Genomic DNA, 27673 nt, shown 5'->3' on the forward strand with positions numbered 1-27673 from the left:
CTCTAGGTGACTGCAATTTATCGCATTCAGCTGACAATCAATGTGTAAATCAGTCACTGAATATAAAGAAGGCTGAAAACCTGTGATGTGTTGCATTGAGAGCCACTGACATATTGGATAGTAATGGCCATCCTATAATGTAGAGGTCACTTGGTTGCACAGAAAATGATCTACCAAAGAACAGCAGCTAAAAGCCATCAATGTTAGTATTTCTCTGATACAAGTCAGTCAATCCTTTGAGAGGGGTGAGAGGGGTTTCCCACTTGGCAATAGCCACTATGATTCAATACCCCTAATCTACTGAACGGTCTTGTCGTACAGTGTGTCTTCTTTTCAGGTCTCTGATCTCAGATTTCAGAAAATCATGAAAAAAACAGTCAACCTAGACTACAACTCTTCTCACCAAACACTGCTCTCATTATGGGTGATACCTGTCATCCATACTGTAACCCCCCCCCACATAAAGGGTCATCAAGTCTGATGATTCAAAGGTTGATTTCATTATTATGCACGCCCAAATGTTTTCCTTTTCCGTCACGACAACGAATTAACAATGGACTGATGTTTCTGGGTCATTTCTCTTCAAGAGCTTCTACACGTGGCTGGCAATAGTCAGCTCTCAATATTTGCAGAATTAGGGATATCAAGCTTAATGCACATGTAGCAAACCTACATGCTTCAAAACAACTTGTTCGCTAACCTTTGTTTACAATTTAGTCATCCTTTTTAAACATACTTTTTTACCTGATGCATCCCTGCTATGACTCACAGTCTAGGCCATGCACGCAGTATAAATCTCGGTCCTATCATAACATAACCATACAGCCCACAATGTCGAGAACAAAAAAGCGGCTTTGCGAGATGCCAGCACTATAGCACATCATGGTAAGAAGTCACAAACAATAACCTGGTTAGAAGGCAGGCAAAGGGGCTTGGTTGGCTTAATAAAGATAAATCAAAGCTCCACAGGCTGGTTGTTACAGTACACGCAGATAGAATGTGGCTGCGTTTGACATCGATTCAAACAAAGGCAAGAAGAGACAGACATACAGAGAGATGGACCCCAATAACTACCATAAAGCACTGCAGTCAGATATACTTCTCCACCAGGCATCTAACATACCAGCATTAAATATGAGTTTATTTTAACCAGCATCTCTTTCAGAGTTTCAAAAATGCCATTAGCTCCAATAGAATAACGTTATCTGCTTGCTTGGACAGCTAATAGCAGTGGCATGCTAACAGCAGTCACCTGAACATCACAGACACCCCTCTCTCATTAGCTTAGATATTAGTGGGTAGCCTGCTGCTGGCGGGGAATAAAAAATAACACATAAAAATCACTCTTACCCCTTATTTTGTCTTCTGTAACAGAGGCTGTCGTTTTTCTTACTACCGCGTTGCTTTTATGTTCGATATTTCACCAGACATGAAAGAGATCTTCCGTTGCTAACGACGCGTGCGCCTAAGCTAATTCGAATTTTAACGGTTAAAAATCCCAGGTGACTCTCAGAACGTCTTTCCGTTAAATCCGCATCCTCGAAAAAAGCTCTTTTCCTCCGCGCTGCTACCGGTGCAGCGCGTTACGAAACCGAACCAGGTTTTGCTATCTGGCGTTCATACAAAACGTTCAGTGGGTAAGAAGAAAAAACAGGCGACGAGAAGAGCCCGTTTCAAGGCAGGTATGAGACGGATATCCGCAGCAGCTTCTTCTTCCCCCCGCGGCCGAGCATCCGAAGGGCCGTCCGTACCTCGCTCTCTCCCGCTCCCCGTAGCGTTACTCCCGTTCAACAGGGAGAAGAAAGAAAAAGTGGACGTGGTGGTGGTAGTTAGGGGTGTGCGTGGGGGGGTGTGGGTGGTAGTGGTGGTGGTGGGTAGGTGGGTGTGTGTGTGTGTGGGTGGGTGTTGACCCTTCACAGTCACATGGGAAACACCGTGCACATAATTCTCAGTATTCTCAACAATAACTGCACAACAGTGAGGGTGATAGAAGAAGATGCTCAGTCCCTGCATCTGGTGCTGTCCCTGGTGCTAAAACTGAAACCATCATTATTCATACTAGCACATTACAAGAAAGCTTTCTGGAAATGACATGCTGCCTTGCAATCTGTTATTGAAACCAATGAGGAAATTCTGCAAGTAGCATAGCAAATGCACATTGAATGCATCACCCTCATTGCACATGGAGTTGCAGCCCATTTGAGCATCCTTCTGGTCCTCAAAGACTTGAAGTCTCCAACTCTTTGTTACTGGTGAGAATTTTATTTATATTATTTTATTTTATATCGCTCTATAATGTAATTGAAAACAGTTATAGTTTCTGCTTTACACAATGCATACTGTAAGCTATATCCTATCCAGATATCATGGTGCAAATTTAAATGATAAGGAACAATTCAAACATAAGGGCCATATCAGCGCTTTTTATTGAGTCAAAAAAATCTTCTTAGCAATCAAAAACCCATGACCACCACAGTCTTAATGTCTTTTTTGCATTTTATGTCTGGAACTGCAGCTGCACTAAATTATTCCTGAGACACCATGCAGCACCTGGCTGGTGTGTGACCGCAAGCAAGTCATCAAGATCTAGGTTATTCATAAGATCCTCATGCAAAGACCCTCCCTCCAGACCTGGGTAAGTGTTTCCCCCATGTGTTTTTCCTATATAGAGATCTGACCCACTATATAGGAAATGGTTCATCTTGGTGGCCTGCAGACAGGCAACCAAACACCTCAAACACTGTCATTATTTTGAGTCTTTGTGTTTTCACTCTGTCTGTGAAGGGTGTGTATCTTTGAGTATGGGTGTAGCTGAACCAACAAAGTAGTAGTGGTGAGGGTTTTATGTGATGATGGCTCTCGCAGGGAGGGCTGAGCAGTTTGGAATCTAGCACGCTACTCATTATAAGCAGTTAGTGGTAATGAAAAAGCTCTGCTGTGTTGTTAGTGCCGTTCCAGTATTTTGCATTTTTGCTGTGAATGTATTATTGTAGCTGAAGCCTTCCCAGTGGGCCGAATCTTTTCAACCGCAGCTTCTACATCAATGGTGCTATTGATTTGCACTTTCAACATATTTGAGAAAATTTGACACTGTCCAAAAATTGTCTTACTGTCTAAGCTCCTGAGTCAACGGACTGATTTGAGTAGGGCTGATGGGCAGTTGAACTTCGGGAAGGAAAGGCTTCACTGGTTATAAACAGGACCATGTTCCTCATATAGAACACTGTTGGTCAGCGTTATAGGTTGTTTAATATTTGGACTGAAACACACTGATTTTAATAAGGAACATATTAGTTATTCTACCATTTAAAGAAAGAAAACATGTCTAAACTTGAATGTTGCAAGCTCCAGTGAAACAGCGAGCAGACTGCTATTAGATATTTACCTGATGACTTGTTTTGATATTGTTTGGCTTCTACGGTAGCCAATAACCTGAATATGAGAACATTTATACACAAACATGCTAGCTAGCTTGTAGGTCATGTGCATATTAGAGGTGGGGCTTATGAATTAGGGGCTGCACGATTGTTCAGTTGTTAGTGCTGTCGCCTCACAGCCTAGTTCGAATCCCGGTTCGGACATATGGGGCCTTTCTGTGTGGAGTTTGCATGTTCTCCCCGTGCGTGCGTGGGTTCCCTCCGGGTACTCCGGCTTTCCTCCCACAGTCCAAAGACATGCTTGTTAGGTTAATCAGGGAATTGTGAATGTGAGCATGAATGTGAGCTTCTGTCTCTATGTGTCAGCCCTGTGATTGACTAGTGATCAGTCCAGGGTGTACCCCGCTTATCGCCTAATGACAGCTGGCATAGACTCCAGCCCCACTCTATAAATTAGAGAAAGCATTTAATTGGACGCAGAATGAGTATACTCCCAGGTCCGGATGGGTCATCACCATTTTTCTGTGTTTTCTAGGAAATGACATATCTTTGAGAATACCCTTTTTTTGATTTTTTGGTCAGATACTAGTTTTTGACATGATAATCAATTAAACATTTTGTCATTAAGATATGGTAAAAAATATATATTTTGCTTACATTTGAGCTTTAAACAAACAACTGTTCCAGCAAAGCTGCACAATGGCAAACAGATGAGATTATGGTTGTTATGGGCAGTTTCCAGATGTGATTGTCTGTAAAAGAGACCAGGGTGTTGCTTAAAAGCTGAAGATGCTTAAGTAGAAACAACTCTGATTAACTAAAGATAAAATAATAATAATAAGATGTTCAGTTAGGCTGATTTATGTTAATTGAGTTATTTTTATTTTAAAGGATGTTGCTGACTTGTTTAGACGGTCAGATGGTTACAGGTTTGTTATGCAATGTAAATCAATTAGAGTACATAACAAGGTTTTTCTTCTTTATTATGTCAGTTGTGATTGGGAGAGCTTAATAACACTAATGAAGTCCTATTGCAGAAAACATTTGCCAGTTCTGGTCTCGTAAGTGATCAATTCAGATTTGTAGAAACATCACATAAGCACTGACCTTCAGCTCTCCATCATTATAATCTCTGTTTTAACCCTTTCCTACATGATGATAAAGTCCAGCTTAGAGTTTAAATACAAACACTGAAAAGACGCCCATAACTTTTTCTATTGTTATATTTTAGCATATTATTTCTATGCTGACAATACTCAGCTGCTTATTTCAATAAGGTGCTGCTACCTAACATGATACCTTTTGATAGAATGACTATAATCTTATATTTACCACATTTACTCATCATTGAGACAATATTAAATCTTTCGGGTTTACATTTTCCTTCCCAAAAACACCAGACTCCTTGTCCAGATGCTTTACAGTGGCGTTTAATGCTAAAATAAAGCCCTGGGGTATCAGAAATTACTCATTTGAGCTGTGCGTATGTGTGTCAGCATCGATACCACACATGCCCACAACCTGTTTACGCCCCCGGCCCCTGTCCCCACCCCTGCTCACAGACCCACACCCCAGCAGAGAGCTCATCCACAATCCTCCGTGACAAAGGGAAAGAGCTGAGCGCAGGATATAAGGCTGCCACTGGCTGCCAGAGTGTGTCCAGCACAGAGCTTTCTGCAGATTGCAGCAGTTTGAGCTAAACCCCCCCTCTGTCTGCTCACTATAGACGGGAGCAGGGTGGGTGGGGGTCATCATTAGTGCGTGTGGTGACCAGGGTGGAGATGGGGGGCTTGTGTTTGCTAAAGTTTGTGTGACTGTAAAGCTTCACAGCTCGATGGACATGATCACTGTACTTTTTTTTTTTTCCCAGCACAATATATCTGCGTGTGACCGATATTTCCAACCTTAAAGCTGAATCACATGGCTCCAATCCCGGGCAATTGAGGGGGTCTGTGTACTTAAATTAAGTGAGGCAGGGACAGACAGGAGCTTAAAGACGCACACAGAGAGTTTACTACACATACATCCAACAGGTCTAACAAACTGGCGCTGATACATGCAGTATTATGTCTGTGTTGTCTGTGAATGTGAATGCTTTTTAATGGACAAAAACAAAGCTGTAAGAGGAAGGCACATTTACATGCTAAACACAATCACTAACATAAACTCAACTCAACTTTATTTATAAAGCACACTGCACGGCCCAAACTGCTTCACGTAGAAGCAAACAGATGGAAATTAAGGACAAACATTGAAAACAATAGATAAAGATGTTTAAGACTAAAAAATCACAACAGTAGAAACAATACAGTTTTAGAAATGAAGAAATAATAGTAATTAACATGTTAAATAATATCTTGTCTCACCCTTATCCCGCTTATTACACCGCTTTTACTCTCAAAATGAATTATTTGACACAATATATTGATTTGGAAATGATTTTATTAATTAAAAAATGATTATCTTTCCGTTTTCTGTTTAAAAATAGTCCGTTACACTCACAGTGAGAGCTGAACTGGGCGCGAGGTCATGCAGTGCTTTATGTGTAAGTAACAGCATCTTGTAGTTGATTCTGAATTTAACATGAAGCCAATGTAAGAACAGGGGAGATATGGGACAGAAGGCTGGTTCTAGTTAACAATCTGGCAGCTGCATTTTGAACTGTAAACAATTAAAAGATGATTGGCCGAGGCATGTGTAAAGGGAATTACAATAATCTAGGCGGGAGAAAATAAAAGCGTGAATTAATAGCTAGAGATCCGAAGAGGAGGGTAGTGTGCACGTAGTGCTGCTGCTGCACTTCCTCCTCTTGCTGTTACAGATACAGAACATTAAGATAACTGTATTTAAAAAATGTATTAATTACAACTTGGTAAATCACTTCAGATCTGACTACTAGATGCCTATCCCCTTATCCCTATCCCTATAAGGCTGCCCGGCTGGGTTTGTTTCCTTATTAGCAACACACATCTGATAACAATCCTGCTTCCTAATTTGGCCAGGCATGCAAATGTGTCTTTGCTAATGCAGGTTCACTTCTTGTTTGTCTCAGGGAAAAGCCATACTTCAAATTGGTTGCAACAACTTCACTGATTCATACATTTTAAACGTATTCAAGAGAGCAACTTTCACTGTTTATTTGTTATGCGTCGGTTTACGGAGAAAATCTATTGTGACATATTTTTAGGAATATATAAGAAAACATTGGACAAAGTAACACGAGGAGGAAAAAGCAAGAAAGTGATTAATCTCCACATCCAACTGCTCCCCTCTTTCCTTCTAATTTTGTAAAGATAAACTTTGCAATCACCGAGATGTTGATGACGTAACTGAGCCGAAGTGACAGGTTGACTTGGCTTAAAGATGCAGCAACTATTCTAACTTTAGACACAACTCAATCTCCGTGCAACTGTTCCACAGATCTCATAAAACAGAAGTTTATCTCCATCTGTGTTTGCCGAGTGACAGATGTGAAATATGCAAGTCATGTCATGTCTGTCTCCCAACTTCCACAGCCAACTGAAGCTGTATTTGTCCAACAGAGGAGAAAGTTTAGTGTCTGCAGTCTGCAGCCATGAGTACCACTGGGTTACGGTCCGGTCAGTGCGACCTACTAAAAGATATTTATATCCCCCTCAACACGTTTTTGAGTCGTCTCCCAAGGACAACGGTGCTATTTCTGTTGTGCTTCTTGCTCATTCTCTTTCTCTCTCGTCCCTTTTCTTATCTCACTCTCTCCCTAAACTAGTTGCTGGAGGTCACCCCGCTGTTCCAGTTTAAAATTATATAATTATTCGACAGAATGAAACCAGGACAGCGCTGTGGTGGAGCCACTATGGTGCAACGTGACTCACCGGGCTCACAGGATGAGGATGATCTAAAGATGGAGACAGAAAGCTCTGTGAGTTATTGCTCCTAATTCCTGGTGTGCAAATGAGCAGACGAGCTGTTTCACATGCAGTTAACATGTCTGGATCACATGAGGGTTTACTCACATGTTGCACAAGAGTATTAACTGGTGGAGAATTGGCAGAAGAAAAAATAACAGGTGTGGTAGCTAATCCGAAACACACCTACAGTTGATTTGATGTTGCACATCATGTGCGTCTCTAACAATGTAAGACTCAAACTTTTACGTTCATTATGTCAGACCAAAGTCAGAAACATTGTTGTAAAAGCCTTCAGACATATTTTTATGATAACTGATCAAAATATTTTGAGTGTAAGGTCTATTCTGCACACTAACTTGAATGAGTGATGTTGTTCAAATACAGCAGGGCTGCACCAACATTCAGTTCCCAGGGCCTGAAGCCCGACTTCATTCTGCTTCTTTTGTCCAACCAACAGCCACAAACCCAAACACTTTTTACACACTGTCATAATTGATAACGAAAAGCAGCTAATCCTCACATTGAAGAAGCTAGGACAGCCAACTGTTTGCCATTTTTTGCCTGAATAATAGCTGGAGGGATTAAACAATTATAACAGCAACACAGTTTAATGATAATGCTTCATAATGACTTCATGAAAACTATTTTGACTATGACCGTAAAGGTACCTATGTGCCTGTCTGGAAATATTTCCATAAGTTATAGCTCAGTAACAGTTTCATTCATCACAGCTTAGCTTTGGAACTCCAGCAGTGCACATTCAGTGTGTAAAAGCAGCTTATCCCAAAAGGCATTTCTTTTTCCTCTATGAGAAAAGCATCCTCAGTATTTCTCCCTCACAGCTTAAAAGAGAGAAGAAAATAATACAAATCATGAATTAAACTTCCTGCAGAAGCACTCCTGATAAGTATTATCAGACTTTCAAACACCTCAGAAATATAACCTTTATATCCCTACCAGAGCTGACCACATCATGTACTGCTGACATGAGGATGCTGAGGAGCTCGACAGACGGAAAGCTTATTCAGATCCATACATGCAGCTCCCCCTAGTGGAAGGTCCTCTGCATTATTTGCAGCCTATTTAAATGATGCGTTAGACATGCAAACACACAACAAACTATTTGGTTACATGATTATATGAGGGATTTCATGTGGGACAGTTTATGTATCAGGAATCAGGTAATGTTGTGTAGAAGACAGTAGGTATGTGTCTGATAAATGGGCTGTGCTCACATGTCTAATGTCTCCATATAAACAGGCCTGCATCAAGCAGTCTGCACACTCCTCATTTACACTTTCCCTCTTATCTTAGTTCTGCTCTATCAGGCTGCAAAAACAGGCAATTTACAGCTTGTATGCTTTGTTGGTTCATGAATGATGCATGCACACTGAAGTCTAAATCCATTGACTTTCTAATGACTGTGTCTCATTTTATCTCAAGATTTCATTGTTGGTTTTTTTTCATTACCAAATATGCAAATGACGGATTTACACGTATAATTTGACAAATGATCGTTGTGCACATCAGTTCATTGCTGGAATAGGGCTGTAATTAAATACCAGTGTCACACATTGTGTGTTTTCTGTTCATAATATCTTGTTTGTCAAAGCTTAATGGTTTCTGTCCTACAAATAAGGATGCTTGGAAGCATTATTTTAGCAGAATTAAAATTTTGTGCATATTTTGTTGTGATTGTTCTCATTGTGGCAAGCAAATATATTACATATTATTTTGGGATCCAACATCATATCTAGTAAGTCATCAACAAAGCAGTATCAAGTCTGATCTCTCATGACATTAAGTTGCAACTTTGCAATTTTGTTACCACAAATCAGGTCTCCACTTGATGAAAACACTTCAAGTTGTATAGAAATGCTTGTGTGTACAGTATTATGAACTTCACTCATTGATTTACGTGCTGGCACGAGTTATAGTCCTTATAGAGTATTCAAAGATGAACAGCATCTTTGCCTGCTGTGGTTGACCCCTAACAGAGCCAGGACCAGGTACATACAGTTAGCCTCACTGGCATTAACATCACCATGTGAGTAAACAACCCCAATCCATCCTCATTACTCTGCTCTAGGAGTCCACAAATCTGTCTCGTGTGAAACATCTAAGCAGTAATTGTCCACAAGAGGGAGCTGTTCTTCAGGTAGCTGATGTTACCTTTGAGCTTTGTGGTCCACTCTTCCATATTCATCAGGACATTAACAAAAAGGTTTGCAAACCCACACTGAAGTGTTGAGTCCTCTTATTTTGAAACAATTATGCATTTTTATTTTGGTATTTTGGGCATTTTCTGGTTTGATAAGGTCCAATCAAAAACACGCTGTGTTTGAACAAGGACACTTAAATACATGATCAATATTAAAAGATTACATTAACAATATGGAAGCTCCCCGTAGCACAAACATTTCAAGGATATAACAATTTGCAGCACAGAAGGAAGAGCAGATTTCCTCTTATTTTGATACTCTTTTTGTCTGTGGTGATAACTTAAAGCTCCCGTGAGGAACTTTCGGTTTGTGTTGATTTTGGCGCCCCCTGTGGACAAAGCCGTACCTCTTATCTCTTTGCTGATTTTGTCCTGTACATGCTTAAGTGGTGGTTTTTAACAAAATATCTCATCCTGCTTTCTTTAATAGTCATATGTATCACTCACTTAAAATGTTTGCCCTGGAAAATGTAAACAAAGGCAGTGTGCAGTTAATCGCTTTGTCTGACACCTACCCCCCACCAGCAGTTTCAGCGTTAAAAATAACTATATAGAAATAATCAATCTTGTCGCTGATGGTCTGGTTTGCTTTTGTAGGTCATATAGAGTAGAGATAGACCGATATGGTTTTTTCAGGGCCGATACCGATTATTAGTATTCAAGGAGGCCGATAACCGATATTTGGAGCCGATATTCATTTGCAGTAAAAGTTAAAATATTGGCGTCAAAATTTGGAAAAATACAAACTCTAACACTTAACTTTGTTTAAATGCCTTTAAGCATATGTTTATTAAACAAACAAACAAAAAGCGCAGAGAGTTCCCAGGGTCAGCAGCATCTCTTATAAAGTTAACTGAAAATGTGAATAAATAAATAAATAACTTCCTGAAGTTTTATAAAGTAAATAAAACAAAGTTAAATAAAATTAGCAAAGAAAACTCTTATCGGCCGTCAGATTAAAAAAAAAAAAAGGCAGATGCCGATATGCGTCAAAATGCCAAATATCGGCGCCGATAATCGGTCTATCCCTGATATAGAGTAAACAGAATTAATTTCACTCTGTTTCATAACCATCAAAAAACTCCTCACAGGAGCTTTAATTAGAAAAATAAAAACAAAATTCTTCTTTATGCTACAAAATATCTGGTTTGAAAAACGCCTGCAGTCCTGTAGGATGAATGTGATGGAGCACTCTGAATGTGTCTGTCTGATGTGACACATATTTTGTGTCATGTGTACACAAAAATAAACACCCACCACAGAAAGAAAAAGCACAAGTGGTTGACATCTTTTTTTATTAAATTCCTCTTTTCTGAAGAGCGTCTTTGGTTTCTCAAACATCTGATGCAGCAATCTTGACAATAGATGTCAAACTTTGTTGGCTTCTTGGAATAAGCTAAAATAAGCAAATATTCCCATTATATTCTTTGCTAAGTGCATGACCTATTTATCTAGCTTACAGTCCACTTAGGTGCACATGTCAAATTATACAAACACTTCAGGCTTCTCATATTTTACATTAACAAATAAACAGGGAGAGGACAGGGACCATCAGTTAATCCATCAGAAAACTGTACAATAATAATAAAAAAAAACACTTCAGATGATGTCAATTTAGAATAACACATGAAAGAATGAGGACCTACATGGGAATGTAAAGGGGAACACCGTGTCAGGGAGATTGAATGGGCGGAAGTAGACAACAGGATGCCAGATAGATCTTTGGGTCAGAAATTCAAATTAAAACTAAAAATCGCGGGAAGATCAATGACAAAAATCACAAAAATACACAATTTAAACTTAACAAAACCTGTTAAAAAACAATAATTACAAAAGTGTTTAACAAACAAACAACTGAAACTGAACTGATTATTTCTTAAGTTGTGACATGGGGACTGAAAGAGGAGCTGATATGTTTTGTACATTTTAAACGAGCCGTTGCTATGATCGGGAGAACTCGTGTTTTTAGGAGGACAGACACACAGTCCCCGGTTCGTACTGTAAGACAGACGTGTCTGTGTTTGAGTCCTTCTGTCGATAGGGACACACTGAGAGACACACAGAGGTTACCGAGTTCTGCGACGGACACATATGTTTGGCCTGCGTGTGGCCACGAAGCCGTGTTTGCAGTAGCACTTGTAGGAGCCGGCAGTGTTCACACAGCGAGCGTTCTTACACGGACTCACACGGGGTCCTGGTTCTGCACACTCGTCAATGTCTGGAAACAAAAATACAAGCAATAAAAGTTTAATGTAAGATATAAAAAAACAAAAAATATAAATAAAGACAAATACTAAAACTAGATGTACAGACCTATACAGCGGGTGTGGGAGTGGTCCAGCCTAAAGCCTGTGTTACATTCACACATGGTGCCAAGGTAGGAACGGACGCAGCGACCATTTGCACAGCTGCATTCGTCTGAATCCTCCTCTGAACTGTCACCTTTTACAGACAAACAGACAGGTGAGAAGAGGAAATGTGGGACAGAGAAAGAAAGACAAAAATAGGCTGGAAGCATGAGTATGTGTGTGGTTTTACCTGGGTTGTAATTAGCGAAAGCTGCCAGGAAATCCTGCTCCCCATCAGACTCAGTCTCCAGATGCATCTCACACAGTCGACTGAACATCTCTGAACACAAAGAATAGAACTCTCTTAGGCTCGAAAGAAAGGAAAAGTGGTCGTCTGCAGTCAAAGCTTAGAGGCCAGCTGAGTCTCACCTGAGTTTCTGGATGGACAGGTGTTACACTCGGGCCCCCAGCCGCGACCGTAGTGACAGCAGCACTCTGAGTAGGTCACCACAATGCCGTTCCTGGGCTCGCTGCAGATCAAGCCCTCGTCAACCTGCAGGAAACACACGTCCTTGTGGGCTGCAGTGCGATCTGGGTAACAAAGGAGGATAAAACACAACAATTTAAATTAAATGTAAAGATTCAGACATTTGTGTTACAGTCCATAGTGAAAGCAAAGGAAGATACATTCAGCCAGTCCAGTTTAGGTGAGTGTATGTAAAATGTATATTCTTGTATTTATATTAATAGAACAATATTTGTATCTAGTATCTACATATCATATATAAAGGAAGGCACATGAATATGTGAGTAACAGATACAGCAAACAAAAAAGCCTAACTAACCTATGGTATAGTATGTAGTTTGTACATTATGGAGATATGATCATTACACATGGAAGACCGTACACTTGAAAATATATTTTTTTTACACTTTGATATGTTACAAACTTATAAAACAGATTAATATCTAAAAAATGTAATCAATTTTTCATCATATTTTAAATCACTGCCGTGTTAATATATGTTTATTTTATAATAAAGCTAAAAAGAGTATGTGTGTTGTAATAATATGCGCAGACGTTATGGCAGGTTGATCACTTAAAATTCCTGTGTCTCTCTTTTCAATGACTAATGATTTGAAATAGGTGTAAAAAGGTGAATTGAAGAAGGTGTAAAAATATGATGATATTAATAAGAATTAATAATAACCATTAAATATAATATATAATATAATATTCTAATGTAAAGGCACCTGTGGTCGTATATTTTTTGCAGTGCATTTCTGGCCGGAATGATCAAAAAAATAAATCATGCACGGACATAGCTTGCAGTGTTTCTTGGTTATCACAAAAATAATAGTGGCTGCTGATGTTGCATAGATGATGAAGATATGCAATATATGTTATATATATATTGTATAATACTGAGCACACAGTGAATGACATATCTAACATGCAAAACAAGTTAGCTCAGGTCATTCCCCACTAAATGAACTGTTTCCAAATGCAGAGGTTGTCATTTTTTCCCCAAACAAAACAATATTTTACTTTTGACAAATGAGAGAAAATGTTTTGGATAAATAGACATGCAGAGAAATGACTAAAAGTTATCACTTTTTTCACACTGAACGTAATCTGATATGGCTTAGTGTGCAAGGATGCATAAATTCAACATGTTATAATAATAACTACACAATGTGGATTCTCCCCAAGATTGAAAACTGTCTCTATAAATTGGGTAAGAAGTAAAATGGTATTGCATAAAGCCAGTCCAGGCCAAATGGGACACAAACTGGGAGGAATCACAAAGAGCAACATGAGCGGCAGATGTCGACATAAGCCAAAACTCATTTTGATCGGTCATGCTCAGGCGAGCCGAAGCTGATTTTACCCACCGTCATAGACGCACTGTTTCAGCGCTGCACTGAAGGTGAGGGGAGGGTCGCAAAAACAGTGAAAGGAGCCGGGCGTGTTCTCACACCTCCCATTCTTACAGTACGAGGGGTCCTGGCACTCATTCACATCTGCAAAGGGCACCACAGACACTGGTTACAGTATGAACATCTGCTTGGAGCCAGTTCTTACATCATGAAATTAAGCAAAATGATCCTGTAATGATAACTTTTTTATGTTTAATGTACAATGTTCAGTTTTTATTGAGAATGCCTGTTCATATAACTCTGTGCTGATAGTTTTGGCTGTAGTGTGTGGCATCTCAACAAAAACTGAACATTTAGGCTACAGATGGAGCAGTCATTGCAGTAGTATTGTTTTGGTTTGGATGATAATGAACAGTGAATTCTGTCCCGCTCTCTTTCTGTTCACACAGGCACCATAAACAAATGTTGCATGCGAAGTTCTGCTTATCACATAATGATAATCAAACATGCAGCCACATTCACATCTTCACAAAGGCTATGGTTTAAAACAGAAAGCTTGGATTCAGCAACACTTCAACTGATTGTATCTGCCAAGATGTTTGCAGGCAGTTTGCAGAGAAAATGATACTATCGTGCATGCCAGTGTGTACTGTGGTGGAGTGAACGAAATGTTCTTATCTTTGCTTCTGCTTCTGTCTTGAAGCGCGAATAAAACCGAAGATGGCGTGACAAATCAGAAAACGAAATACACTTTGAGAAGGCATGTTCAATCAGAGATCTACCGGGTCTGCAGCTCATTTAGAAGTCCGACTTTGTAATCTAGGCCGTTACAGATTGAGCAATAGTCACATCCACTCGGTCCCTCGGGCATGTCACCCTGTTTGAAACTATTGATTAGATAGATTTGACAAACATGACTCCTATCTTGTGCATAAGTACAGATCCCTTTGTAAAGGTGCACGATGCAAAGCCAAACACTTCTTCAACTTAAAGCTGTCCCAGACTGCTGAAGTAAAAGTGATGGCCACAAACTTAAAGTACATTATCATCTGCAAACAACTTTATTTACACCTCAGGTTAGCTTAGGTGTGTCTCTAACAAATGAGTTGACAATGAGACACCTGTTGGAGCCAAGAGGCTACCTTAAACGTGTTTTGCCTAATAGCAAGAAAGCAAATACATCTCTCATTCTGAGTATAGTATAGAGAGAGTTGACCACATTTGGAGACGACTCCACCGACAAAAAACCTTTGACAACATGCATTGTAATTTATCCTTCATGGTCACTCAATACTTACTGCTTTCCAGCCCTCATCAGTACAGATCTTTAAAAGTTGTTCCTCTATTATTTTTCCCCTTAATAATGTCAATGACATGCTCAAAGTGATAAAGTAAGAACACAAAATCCCTCCTGATTCAGCACTGCATGCTCACATACTTTATGAACCTCTTTGATTGTAAAAAAAAAAAACATGTTTGATGTGTTCGCTAAATATGAGGATGTTACTGCCTTCCAGCCTAAAAATCTATTTTCACCTGTCTCGTACAATGACGCCTACAAAAAGGTTAGTAGATTTAAACACCTTTGCTCACCTTGGCACAAACATCAGCCTCCCACAAGTGCAGACAGCCAACACTTTATTGCTTAGTTTTTTTCCAGGATGAACTGCTGTTGCCCACCTCGGCCTTGTTGATCTTAAAATCTCTCTCATTGCAGAAGGTCTGCACTCACCAGCCTGCTCCTCAGGAGTCACACAGTTGTTACGGTCGGTGGCCAGGGTCCAGGGCGGAGAGCAGATGCAGTAGTACGACCCTGAAGTGTCCACACACTGGCCGTTCTTACAGTTGGCTGGATCCTCACACTCGTTCACATCTGTGGAACAGAAAGGTCAACTCTGCGTCCAAGATCAGCTTATTTTAAGAATAAAAGTACAACTGCCAGGGTGCTTTTTTACTCACCTGCTATTGTTGCCATCACACACTTCTTCTTGTTGGAGTCTGGAGACCAGGGCCGGTTACAGTTGCAGTAGAAGGAGCCTTCGGTGTTGATGCACTGTCCGTTAGTACACATAGACTCGTCGTGGCATTCGTTGACATCTGAAGGGGAACAGGCAACCAGAACAACATTTTTCTGTTATGAAGTTGTTTAAACAAAACTTTCATATTATTTTACACAGAAATCTTTAAGGTGCGATTTGTTTTTATGTCTAAGCACTTACCAATGCACTCGAGAAGGTTGCTGTCGTAGTAGAAGCCCTGCTGACAGTAGCACTCGTAGCCCGGCAGCGTGTTCTCACAGCGACCCTTCTTGCAGATTTCATCAGCAAACAGGGAACACTCGTCGATGTCTGAGGAAAAGGAAGGAAACATTCTAAGTAACAGGGAGCAACAGGGTAAATTATGGGAAGTGTAGTTCGACATAATGAGGCGTGAGGAGTGCGTTTATAGTCTACTATCTCATCTCTGTGTAGCTCGGGTGTTTTTATAAATATACAGTCGTTAGTTTTATTATATATACCATGGTAGGCAGGCAGGCTGTACATGAGTCCTTCATCATAGTAGAGACCTTGCCCGTTTGGACACAGGTAGTGGAACTCAGCTGTGTGGAGAAGACCAGGAGAAGTTAGATAAACTGTCCATACAGTAAATACAGAATATACTGCACATGTACAGTACTATTAGACTTGGACAAAAGTGTGTTTACTCGCGTAATGTGCAGCGCACTGCTCTGTAAATGTACCTGAGTGTGAGACAGGACAGGGGTAGATCTCACAGTGATCTCCCCATCCCACTCCGATGGAGCAGCAGCACTCCTGCTTGGTGACGTTGGTGGCGAGGACGCTGTCGCAGAACACGGTGTCATCCAGGTTCAGGTAACACTCCTTCTTCTCATCGGCCTGCACTCGGACTGCTGCACGAGCAAACATGGTGAATGTTAGGAAACACACGTTCTGGTGCAAAAAAGAATGACTGAGCGAGAAATCAAATGGGTGTGCCAAGCTGGCATTTCTTTTAATTTTAACGCCTTAAATTGATGATAATTGTTTGGCTTTCAGGCCCTCCAATTTAGTGTGTGTTTGAAGTGAAATGTTTTGGGTTTGGGACATGCAGGGATCAAATGTTCAGGCCTGGGTAAAGCTCTGGGATAAAAGTGGCTCTAAAGTAAAGCAGAAGGAATCAGAGCAGGCTTACCCTCGCAGCTGTGTTTGTCCTCTGAGAGGACGTAACCGTGATTGCAGACACACAAATAAGAGCCCGGTCTGTTCTCACAAGAGCCGTAGGGCTGGCACAGATTTCTGTCTGTGGCACATTCGTCGATGTCTGAAAGGGAAATCACACATGCCGCTTGAAGTATTTATTGCAACCCAAACACCATCTGAGCTGCAAACAAATAGAAACTGTTCTTTTTTTAAGCAGATTTAAGTTTTTCAGAGTAAAGTGCAAACATTTGGTTATTGATATATTTGTGCAGACTTTTCCGAACAATGCAAGGACTTTGGGTGATGTGTAAATGACACCTGTCAGGTTCAGTAGAGTGCAAAAACACAATTTAAAGCTCACTCTAGTTGTAGCTGAGTCGATCATGTTGGAAGCAAATTCCCGCACACTGACTAACATGCAAAGATACATTTATTGGCTTGCCACGGGTGGGTACTAGACCTTCATCAGGCTATAGAAATGAAATAAATGTGCAAAGTGTTTCATTACTCTGGAAATGGTGGATGGGAAAACAAGAGAGGGGCTTTGCACAGCTCTGATTTTAATAAATGAATATCAGAACTTTATAGAAAGTGTAGCAGATAGGGATGCACGATATTATCGGCACGTTATCGGTATCGGCCGATATTGGCTTAAAAATGAATCGGATATCGGCCAACATGCCGATATCCGCCGATATAATTAACCGATGAAATAATGGGCGGCTGCATACTTGATTAAATGCCCGACCTCGGCGCAATGTCCCTGGCGCAGCGTGATGACGTCACGTGTGTCTACCTGCAGCATGAGAGAGTTAGAAGCCAAAATGTCCGTGGTGTGGAAGTTTTTCAAAGTGTCCGAAATAGAAAGCAAAACTGCTATTTGCAATGACTGCTCAGCTTCGTTGATGCGAGGAGGAGCCAAGTCAAAGTCTTTCAACACTACAAACTTGATTAACCATCTCAAGACCCGTCACCCCGACCGTTGTAACAAATGTGATGAGAGTATCACCATTATACTGTACGCTAATTCCAATACAGAAGAGAGTTGATGATTTCTGCAATTAGGTGTGCGGGGAAAAAATATCGGTATCGCTAATCTGCAAAATGAGTTGTAAAATATCGGCATATCGGATATCGGCAAAAAATGCAATATCGTGCATCCCTAGTAGCAGATCTTTGTTTCAAGACAAAAGACAATGTGTGCCCACATTTCTCATTCTTTAACAGTAGTATAATATCTTAAAAGAAACAAAGACAACATTTTAAGAAGCTAAAAGATACTGAAAATGAATGAGCATATGAGTTAGTTACTTATTACTACATGTACCAGTGAGAACAATAACAGAAAGCCTCCTGTTTAAGTGTAACATTAATGATTTAAAGGGACTGACCTTGGCACCTCCTGCCTCCGACCAGCGTGTAGCCCTTCTGGCACTCACAGTGGTATGAGCCCATGCTGTTGATACAGCGGCCGCGCTGACAGTTTGATGGCCTCTCACACTCATTTATATCTGAAGGGAAGGAAATAACAACAATGTCGGAATGTGAAGCATGTGGTGAGCAGTTTCGACAGTTATTAATGACCTGAAGAAGCACTTCAGCTGGAAAGTCCAGTGCTGATTAGTTATCAAGTGATGATAATGTTGACTTTTAGGAGATAAATAACTGCATATTGTTTCCATGTAAACACTATAAACACATGAGGTTTGTTGAATAATTCATGCCTTCACAGTGGCTGCCTTCCTGCGTGCGCTGGTATCCCGGGTAGCACTGGCACTGGAAGGAGCCCTCTGTGTTGATGCAGTGACCGTAAGCGCACAGCCTGTGGTCCTCGCACTCATCAATGTCTGTTTAGAGAGGCGCAAAAAACATGAAATCTGTGTAAACCTCTAAATTATTAATCATTAAGATTTCATCATTACATCCTCAGCACCATTACTCTTACAGTGTGAGCAGATTATTCTAGTTAATGTCATGTTAAGGTTCGGTAGGCATTACTTACCGCTGCAGCCTTTGCTGTCTGAATTTGGGAGGAAGCCCTCGTTGCACAGGCAGCGGTAAGTACCAGGGAGGTTCTCGCAGCGCCCGTTAGGACAGATGCCAGGCTTCTGACACTCATTGATGTCTGGTGAAACATGGAGAGAATGGAAGAGGGTCAATAACAGTGATGCAATGAAATGTTTGTAGCAGTTGAAAGTTGTATTTTAGTTGGACTCTTCTGCTTCAACTGATCATTCCATTAATTACATAGTCTGATTATTAAGTGCCGAATTTTGCTGCCTGTCAGGGCGGCACTCACCGTAACAGGTACCAGAACGAGCTTCATGACCAGGCAGGCAAGGAAGACACTCGAAGGAGCCGGGTGTGTTCTCACACTGCTCATTGGGACAAGTGTCGGGGCTCAGACACTCATTTATGTCTGGAATGAGGGAGAGGCGGTTTCAAAAACCCACGTTTGGATTTGTACAAATATTAACCCACACACAGACTACAGACAAAAGCATATCAGAGTGACACAGGTATAATAAGTGTTTGCCATCAGAAAGCCTCATAATAATCAGTGTCTTTGTACCTTCACAGGCTGGGTGACGGTGTGACTTGCTCCTAAAGCCGCTGTGACATTCACATTGATACGACCCGGGCAGGTTTAAACACTGGCCCCCGACACCGCAGATGTCCGGCTTAGAGCACTCATTCACATCTGCACAACAGAAAGAATACCGCCAATGCAGGATCTGATAACTTATAGAAAAAAAAAACACTTTTACATGGAAAACACGGAAGCTAACTTACCTACGCACTTCAGTCTCCCATGCTGCACCATGTGTTTATAGCCCTGACGACACCGGCAAATGTAGCTTCCCTCCGTGTTGACGCAAAGTCCCCTGCCGTGGCCACAAGGTTCTGACTCACACTCGTTATTATCTGGACAGCAGGAGAGGAGAGGGAGAGGCGCACACTGATTACATTATGAAGGCGTTTTTAATATGACAGACAGACAGAAGAGGCTGATAAAGCTCAGAGGACACAGTGTTTTCATTTCAGGAAGTGTTTTCCATCTTACCAGGTGCATTTACAAACTTGATATAAACATAAGGAGACATAATGTTTGTGTTATCACCTCAAGAGAAGAATAGAAGCATGAGTGACAAGAAGAAGTAACTATATTTTTTACTTAGGCTTAAAGGGATTCACAGATATAGAGACAGTTTTTGTAACTAATAAAATCATAGTTATTAAATAAGAGGCTTAAACGTTTTTTTGTGGTTACTTATAAAACCCATACCTAATTGTATAATTTGTGCAAATGTGTAAATAAAAAAAAAATCTTTAAAGTAGAATCTCTTTTTCATGTTAATAAATGTCTGTTAAGTCACTATCTATCGCTGAATGAGGTAACACAATGGTGATTGAGTCTATGGCCCACTGATGGAAGTCTTTGAATTTGCAGTATATAGTATTATTACAGGCTGGGTGTCTGTGGTGACATTCGCAGAAAAAATCACAAGCGGCGCCCAGTTAGTGACGCTTTCCCATCACCCAGCAGTGGTTGGTCTGCCAGAGAGGGTAGGCGGAGCTAAGCGGCTGCTTTTCCGGTCTCTGCGAGCATTGCGAGTAAACAGTAATCTACTATGGCAAACAAAGAAAAGATCGATGACTACAGATACAACTTCAACAATAAGTGAAAATCCAAAGAAAAAGAAACAAATTCGACGCTCCGATGAAGACAAACAGTCTGAAAAGAGTTAGAACCATGACAAAGGGAGACAGCCGTAGACGTCTCTGGTAATAACCGATTATCAAAGAAGGAGCAGCTCAAGAGCACAAAAATTGAAGTCCTCGAGATTATATCTTTAAAGACATTAGTGTTTTTGTAGTGTTGCTGTTTGTATCATCGACAGAGTCCCCGTTTCCTAAAGCTAAACGTTCGTTTGATTGAATATTATAAATTAAGTGCTTTAAAATCATACAAAATCAGGTTTAATGTAACAGTGTCAATATACTGATTAATAAAGCATCAATTGTCCTGATCAATACTAATTGTAATCATCTTTCGAGTTATACTTTCACATATGAAAGGGCCTTAACAGTCGAGACACAAGAGTCTGAGCGGAGCCAGCAGTGTTTTGAGACTTCTTCCTCTTCATTTATCTTTGTTGTAGTTGATGTTGTAGTTTAATGCTAATTTGAAGGTACACAGGATAAGAGCACCTGGATAAGAGTTTTTGCAGGACATAATGTGAGCTGAAAGTAGCAGGTGATTTCAAAGCGAGTAAGTTTCCTGGAGCCAGAGTGAATTCGGTTTGCCAGGGGACATCCACACATGCATAAGAAACTTCATGAGAAATTTCTTCCCACTATCCGTCACCGTCCCATCCCTGCACCGTTTCTACCTTCGTCTCTTACCCTCACAGATGTTCCTATGCGGGTTGAGACGGTAGCCAGGATGACAGTGACAGATGTGGCCGTTCGGGCTGTTCTCACACTCTCCATGACCACAAATGTTCCTGCTCTGCTTGCATTCATCTGTCTCTGCTTCAAGGAGGGAACAGAGAGAGGAGCAGCATCATATACTGTATATCCACATGCATAAATATACAGCAGAAACAAAGAAGTAGGTACAAAGATATATATTAATACTAGTGTTTAATATATATGTAATACAAAGCTGATGTACGGAAGCCCTGAAGGAAAGTTAGAAAAAAGGTTTTGATCAAAGTCTGATCAAAGCGTTTTTCTCTTCTGTGTTTACAGTTTAAAAAAACAGGGGGTTAAAAGTTTTGGCAGGCCAAGAAAAAAAAGGATTTCAGGCTCATTTTGTCTCTTTTTTTGTTAGACATGATAAAGTTAAACATTATCTGGAAGAAAACTTCTTTCATTTTAGCCTCTAGTGGCCAAAATTAGTATTACAACAACAACGCTTAAAAAAAAACAAGTAAAAAAAATTTGGTTTTATTTCAAAGGAAAGTAAAAACTCTTTTAAAATGATCCTGGCAAACTTTGTTACCGGTTAAAACTTTTTTTTAAAAATGTTTTTCCAGATAAAAGAAGAGCGAAGTGAAGAAATTATCCAAGAAAAGCCTTTTTTTCAACCTGGCAGAATATATATATTTAGATCAGACTGGATCAACAGATTTCTTTTTCTCACTTGCCTCTCTGGGCTTCCGTACCGACTCTACCCATGCCATACCTAAATTCTGACATCTTTGGCCACATTCACACCGTTCATGTTTTTAAAGTTACACTGACTTCTCTGAACTGCAGTTCATTTCTCAAGGAGTGCTTTCTTAAGAATCCTACATGAGCACAAAAGGTTTCACAGATGCAGAAGAAAGCAGTGTAGGCAGTGGTTTCCAACGCTCTGAGGCGATGACTTTTCTGTCATTCGTTTTTCATACACAAATATTTTCAGATATTTTATGGAAGTGTGGATGTCTGTGAAGGTTCTCAGTCATCCAGGTCATGGTGATTCAAAGCTGAATCCAAAAGGCAATTGGACTTGGTGTAAGTTCTTGAAGACGTTTCACCTCTCATCAGTTCTTAAGTGAATTAGGACAGAGCTTCAGAGGCTTATATTTCCAGCTCCATCCACCAGTCAGTTCAGAACTGAAGAAGCCTTTTCGGATGAGAGGAGAAACGCCTACAAGAACTCCCACCAAGTCCAGTTGCCTTTTGGATTCAGCTTTGAATGGAAGTGTGTATCTCATAACAGCTAGTTATGGCTACACTTGCTTCCATAAAACACAAAGAGTGTGAACATAGCCTTGGGGCTGGTTCATGCTTCATGGTTGGAAGCACACGACATGCAAGGTGTCCAAAACCGTCAGTTAACCATGAAAGACGCATGCAAATCACTAGATTTAGCTGAATTTTGATGTCTTATTCTCGACAGGGATTCCCTCTGGTTTTTAAATAACTCGTTTGCACGCCGTCATAAATTAGGTTTCTCATGTGGAGAAAGTCAACATGTCATTTGTGAGTGATGGACCCAAAGCTCACCACAATATCTACACTTACTGGAAAACGTGGAGAGCTGAGTTTTCCAGTTTGAGGCGCACGAAACATGAACCAGCCTAACAGAAGTTAACTGTGAGTTTAATGCAGAGGTATTTGAGTCATTCTGAGGTTTGCAGGGAACTCACGCAAGACTTTAGTCTGTGTTTCGAAGGGGTCATTGCCTGGGGTCATTCTGATGATTGTTGGAGGGGTGGGTTTAACAACTGTGGACCCAACAGAGGAGAGATGAAGCGGACAGACTTAAAGAAGAAATATGACATGTTGAACTTTAGTCCTGATATTTTTGTCTTCACTACACATGGGGACCATTTCTTTCCACTTGTGTCTCAGTCGTTGCAACAAGACAGAAACTTTCCCCTCACTGTGACAGCAGAACTACAGGAAGAGGTGAGTTTACCCGGCACACGTGGACTGCTGGTGCTAGGGGGATGCTGCTGTGCAGCTGTAGTCATCTCTGGACGCCTCTCCTGATTGAAAGACAAAGTCTGATTTTACAGCTGAAAAGGTAACAAGGTCGGATGACTGAATCAGTAGCAGAATAATGTCTTACCGGCCGCTTTGGTTCTGAAAGAAAGAGAGAACAGCACACAATGAATTCATGTAATCTGTACAAATGACTCAAAAGTAGAAATGTCTGTAATGAGTGATGCAGTATGAAGGACTCACCTTTCTTCTCAGGCTTGCGGGGGAAGATGAGGGGAGGGAAGGCCAAAGTCTCTCTTCTGCTTTGGATAAAGTAGCCTTTTCCTGCAGGGCAGATATCACTGAAGGCCTCTGAACACCACATGGAGAAAGAGGAGAGTGTGTCACCGTGACTGTACTTCACGTTTTTGGAACCTCAATTAATCTCAACATTTTAAAGTAAGTGGTAAGGACAAAAAATCTCCCTTTATACCTACATTTTTCCAGGGACGATTGATCACTTAACATACTTGGTAAACTGTGGTGAAACTATAACTTTGTTATCATTTAAAATGTGCTCACATGCAGACAAGGGGATGCCATCCTGCCAACAAAAGGTTATTATGTTCTAAAACTTTTGGCTAATTCATTTACTGAAAATGTTTCGAACATTTTCTTAGCCTGCAACTGCTCCTCTCAGCTGTCCACTCACCTGTGCCCACCTGAGGACATCGTTCACAGTTGCGGCCCCAGGCTTTGCCCACAGTGCAGCAGCACATCTCATGTGTGATGTGGGTGGACAGTGGGTGCTCGCAGCCCCTGGTGTCGGATGCTATCAGGAAGCACTGAGCCTGCTCAGCTGGAGACTCTGGGTCTTCAACAGGGTTTAATTGAAAAGTTAGAGAATTTAATGTTATTTAGAGAAAAAAAATAAAACCAGAAGGCGTCCTACTCACCAACACATCGATTCCTGTCCAGCACTAAACCGGCCTTGCAGGAACATTTGAAGCTGCCCAGTGTGTTCAGACAGTCTCCGTTCTGACAGACGCCCTGCATCGAGCACTCATTGATATCTTTTGGGGTGTAAAAAAAAAAGTGTTATATTGATATACTGTGATAGGTGATATCATGTCAGAAAGACAGTGATACCAGGGCATTATCAAACTTGAAATGACAGACACAACTCTCAAACTGAGCTCTTAGCTTAGTCCTTGTTTTAAGTTTTGTTCTGCCTGTGTTACCTTGGCAGTGAGTGCTGTTAAATCTTTTATATCCCTGTGGACATGTGGAGCCGTAGTCTTCCACAATGGTGTGCTTGACTGAAGCATCTGAGGGAGGAGAAGACACAGCAAAGGGGGAGGAGGAGAGGCAAAGGTGAGAAAAGCTTGAGTGTTTATGGAATGAAAAGGGCTGCAGGCAGGTGATTCAAATCAAAATAAAACTGTCAAAAGCTCTCGCCAATACAGTGCCTAAAATAGACACGGCACTGGAGGAAACAACTAGCAATTTTTGTTGCTTTCTGTAACACACAAATCACCCAACAACACCAACATTACACAGCAATTGGACTCTCTTTTGGACAGTTTCTCACACAGCTACTATAATTGCATGTGGGCAACGAAATACATCATTTTTGGCAAGAAATTTGGGAGGTAGCTATCAGAAAGGCACTGAGACAGGCTTTCTTTGTCAACACTTGCTTTTAGATGTGATTTCACTTGAAGTGAGGCATGTACTTGCATGTACAGGTAATGATTTGAGTTAGCTAAGCCAAGAGGCAGTTAGATTAACTTGGTTTAGATTATCGTATTTTAGCTTAGTTTAGCTTGCGGAAAGAGTAAAAACAGAGCTAGCCTTGCTAGTTACAAAGTACATACTAGCAAACACGTAAAGTTTTTAATCCCCTGAAGCCAACTCGATGATCAAAGGTTTGGCAGGCAGCTAGCTAGCTTACCTTAGCAACAGCTAATCTAGTTTACCACTGGAACAAACAATTCCAGAGATAACTGATAAATGAGTCAATTTTTTTTATCCGTACAGAAAACAAAATGTCAAAACATCAGCTTGCTATTTTACAGAAGGAATGGGGAGTATAAAATGCAGGATTTGTTGCAGTTAAACCGAGCCAAGCTAACTGCTTCCTCATTTCCAGTCTCTGTGTTGAGCTAACGTTAAGATGGCTTGCTTCAAAGTACATTTCCAAAAACACAAAGTTGGCTTCTCCTTAACACTTTGGCTCAATTTTAGGATTGGACAAGCTTTTCTTCTTTCTTCCCTTTTCTCTTTTTTAATGACGTTTTTTATGAGGTCTTTGATGAAGTGTAGCTGGTCTTTCATGAACTCATAACAATGCATTTGTTCTCATTCTCTCCCCAAATGAGCTTTGAACCTCTGACACTGAATGTTCTTCTTTCCATGAGGGAGTAAAAACATGCAAGGCAGTTTTATTAGAGAGCTGAGGGGAGACTCACAGGAACATTTTAAAAGCACAATGAAAAGAGAATCACAGCATACTTCAGCCATTTTCATTAAAAAAGAGGAGCATATAAATGTATATGAATGTAACCAAGCCGACAGCACTCTGGGCAGGAATCCAGTAATATAAAGACTAACCAGACGTACAGTATCAGGTTTTGTCAAAGGCTGCATTGTCTGAGTCAGAACTGGGAGATGGAATAATAGCGGAGTGGAAAAACGTGAGTAGCCAAGATTTTCTTGAAATTCAATCTTGAGCAATGTGATGACAGTCCTGCTCTGGGCAGGCTCATAGGAACATGCTTAAGTAGAGGGTTATTTTCCACATTCTCTCTTTCTGTCTCACTGTCTGTGTGTAATTCCCGTAATTTCTTCCGTTCCCAAACCCTTCACAGACTCCCCACCTTTCTTCTAACTTTCATGTACACGTTTTTACAGAGGTATGAAGTGATTGTTTTAATCCAGGGCCATAATTTCACAAGGTGGAAGGCAGAAATTGCTGGGAATGCTTGACATTTTTGGCTCAATAAACAATAATTTATCCCCAGGAACACACAAGATGTGGATGGGATACAAATCTACCAAGGACTACTTGAATAAAAACAAGTTGGTGCACTTTCAGATTTGAAAAAAACCCTTGATAATGGCATCTAAAAAGCTGGTGCTACAGTGGTTTCTTAATGACATAAGTTTAAAGCAGTCACAGTTACTCACTTGGTAGTTTGGGGCACTGATAGCACTTGTTTTGTCCCCAAGAATTTCCCACACTGCCGCAGCAATCCTCCTGATTGGTCAGAACAGGAAGTGGGGTGCTGTTGCACTGAAACAAGAAGAGACAGAGAAAATAACAACACAAAGCCTTTCAGGATTAACTATCACTGCAGCACGTTTCTAAAATACTCACCGCTTGTTTGGGTGTGGTCTCCTGGAAGCACCGCCCCTTTGGTTTGTGTCCCGTGGGGATCGGGCGTGGCCCTGTCTTGAGGGGAGGCTTGACATCTGATGGGTCCAGAGGTTGAATGACAACAGAGGTGTCTGGCGTGTGGTGAACACGTAAATTAACCTGAACTACAAACAGAGAAAAGGCAGACATCCAAAGAACAAAGTTTATTACCACTTCAATATCTCTCTGTTTAATTTAAGGCTACAGCAGCTGGCTAGCTTAGCTTAAGCACAAAGATACGAAACAGGGGTAAACAGCTAGTCTGACCCTGCCGCTTTGACAAAATCTAACTTCAGACACCTCCAAATCTCACTTATGATCATGTAATGTCCTGTTTCTTCATAAATGACAGTGTATAAACATCAGTTTGTTATTTTACAGGTGTTAAAAATGCAGGATTTGGTTACAGTTGGACAGGCTAACTGTTTCCTTCAGTCTTTATGCTAAGCTAATGTTAGGCGACCCGGCTGCTGGCTTCTTAGATTGGATAGATTCTCAGATTGGTTATCAATTTTCTCAACTAACTCTCCAACTTAAAATGTATAGGCTTAGCATATTTCCAAAGCTAATCTTCCAGAGCTAATCTTTTGCATTTTAGCTCAATTTTATGACTGGACAAACTTTATCTTTCTTTTTCCCAACACTCAAAACTGAGCCAGAGATGAAAACATTTAGTCATTAACTTGTCTGATAGATACCTTCAGAGGAGAAAGGGAGTGTAAAGACTGAGTGCGTTTGTGTCAGCTGTGTACGCCCCATGCTTGATTGCTCCCCTAGTTTCGTGCCGTCTGGTTTCAAAATGATGGGGTAGACGGGCGACTCGTTGCCTCTCGCTGCCTGAGCTTGTTGCGTCTGCGGGAGTGGAAACTGGCAGAGCCGACCAGTGAAGCCAGGAGGGCACAGGCAGTGCTTCCTTGAGCTGCATACTCCTCCATTCAAGCACGTCAGGGGACACACAACTGCAGAGAGAGAGAGACA

At 40.9% G+C, this 27673-nt stretch overlaps 2 protein-coding genes across 6 annotated transcripts in view; both read right to left on the reverse strand.

The window, feature by feature from the left end:
• Nucleotides 1-1586, reverse strand: part of sptbn2 (spectrin, beta, non-erythrocytic 2) — a 48375-nt gene extending 46789 nt beyond the window's left edge. The window contains exon 1 of the mRNA XM_069669176.1: nt 1351-1586. The gene's annotated coding sequence lies outside the window, so the exon portion shown is untranslated. The remainder of the gene's footprint in view (nt 1-1350) is intronic.
• Nucleotides 1587-10766: 9180 nt separating this feature from the next.
• ltbp3 (latent transforming growth factor beta binding protein 3) overlaps nt 10767-27673 on the reverse strand; it is a 32504-nt gene continuing 15597 nt past the window's right edge. Inside the window, exons 2-29 of one of the 5 annotated variants that reach the window (XM_069666456.1) lie at nt 27394-27654; nt 26657-26820; nt 26467-26572; nt 24519-24605; nt 24234-24350; nt 23990-24151; nt 23542-23649; nt 23426-23439; nt 23273-23342; nt 23001-23078; nt 21265-21390; nt 19651-19782; nt 19430-19558; nt 19157-19276; nt 18860-18982; nt 18582-18704; nt 18249-18368; nt 16850-16978; nt 16398-16568; nt 16176-16256; nt 15877-16005; nt 15617-15754; nt 15390-15530; nt 13673-13801; nt 12206-12367; nt 12027-12116; nt 11802-11930; nt 10767-11706 (exon numbers count right to left, since the gene is read on the reverse strand). In XM_069666456.1, coding sequence (XP_069522557.1) covers nt 11555-11706; nt 11802-11930; nt 12027-12116; nt 12206-12367; nt 13673-13801; nt 15390-15530; nt 15617-15754; nt 15877-16005; nt 16176-16256; nt 16398-16568; nt 16850-16978; nt 18249-18368; nt 18582-18704; nt 18860-18982; nt 19157-19276; nt 19430-19558; nt 19651-19782; nt 21265-21390; nt 23001-23078; nt 23273-23342; nt 23426-23439; nt 23542-23649; nt 23990-24151; nt 24234-24350; nt 24519-24605; nt 26467-26572; nt 26657-26820; nt 27394-27654 — 3491 coding nt within the window. In that variant the 3' untranslated portion in view covers nt 10767-11554. Of the gene's footprint in view, nt 11707-11801; nt 11931-12026; nt 12117-12205; nt 12368-13672; nt 13802-15389; nt 15531-15616; nt 15755-15876; nt 16006-16175; nt 16257-16397; nt 16569-16849; nt 16979-18248; nt 18369-18581; nt 18705-18859; nt 18983-19156; nt 19277-19429; nt 19559-19650; nt 19783-21264; nt 21394-23000; nt 23079-23272; nt 23343-23425; nt 23440-23541; nt 23650-23989; nt 24152-24233; nt 24351-24518; nt 24606-26466; nt 26573-26656; nt 26821-27393; nt 27655-27673 lie in introns of all 5 variants that reach the window. The other 4 variants (XM_069666448.1, XM_069666473.1, XM_069666464.1 and 1 more) reach the window with 4 other exon arrangements.

The sequence above is a fragment of the Semicossyphus pulcher genome, unplaced genomic scaffold (genome assembly GCF_022749685.1).
Source record: "Semicossyphus pulcher isolate SPU_LCO1_2020_fin unplaced genomic scaffold, fSemPul1.0.p SCAF_10, whole genome shotgun sequence".
NCBI lineage: Eukaryota > Metazoa > Chordata > Actinopteri > Labriformes > Labridae > Semicossyphus > Semicossyphus pulcher.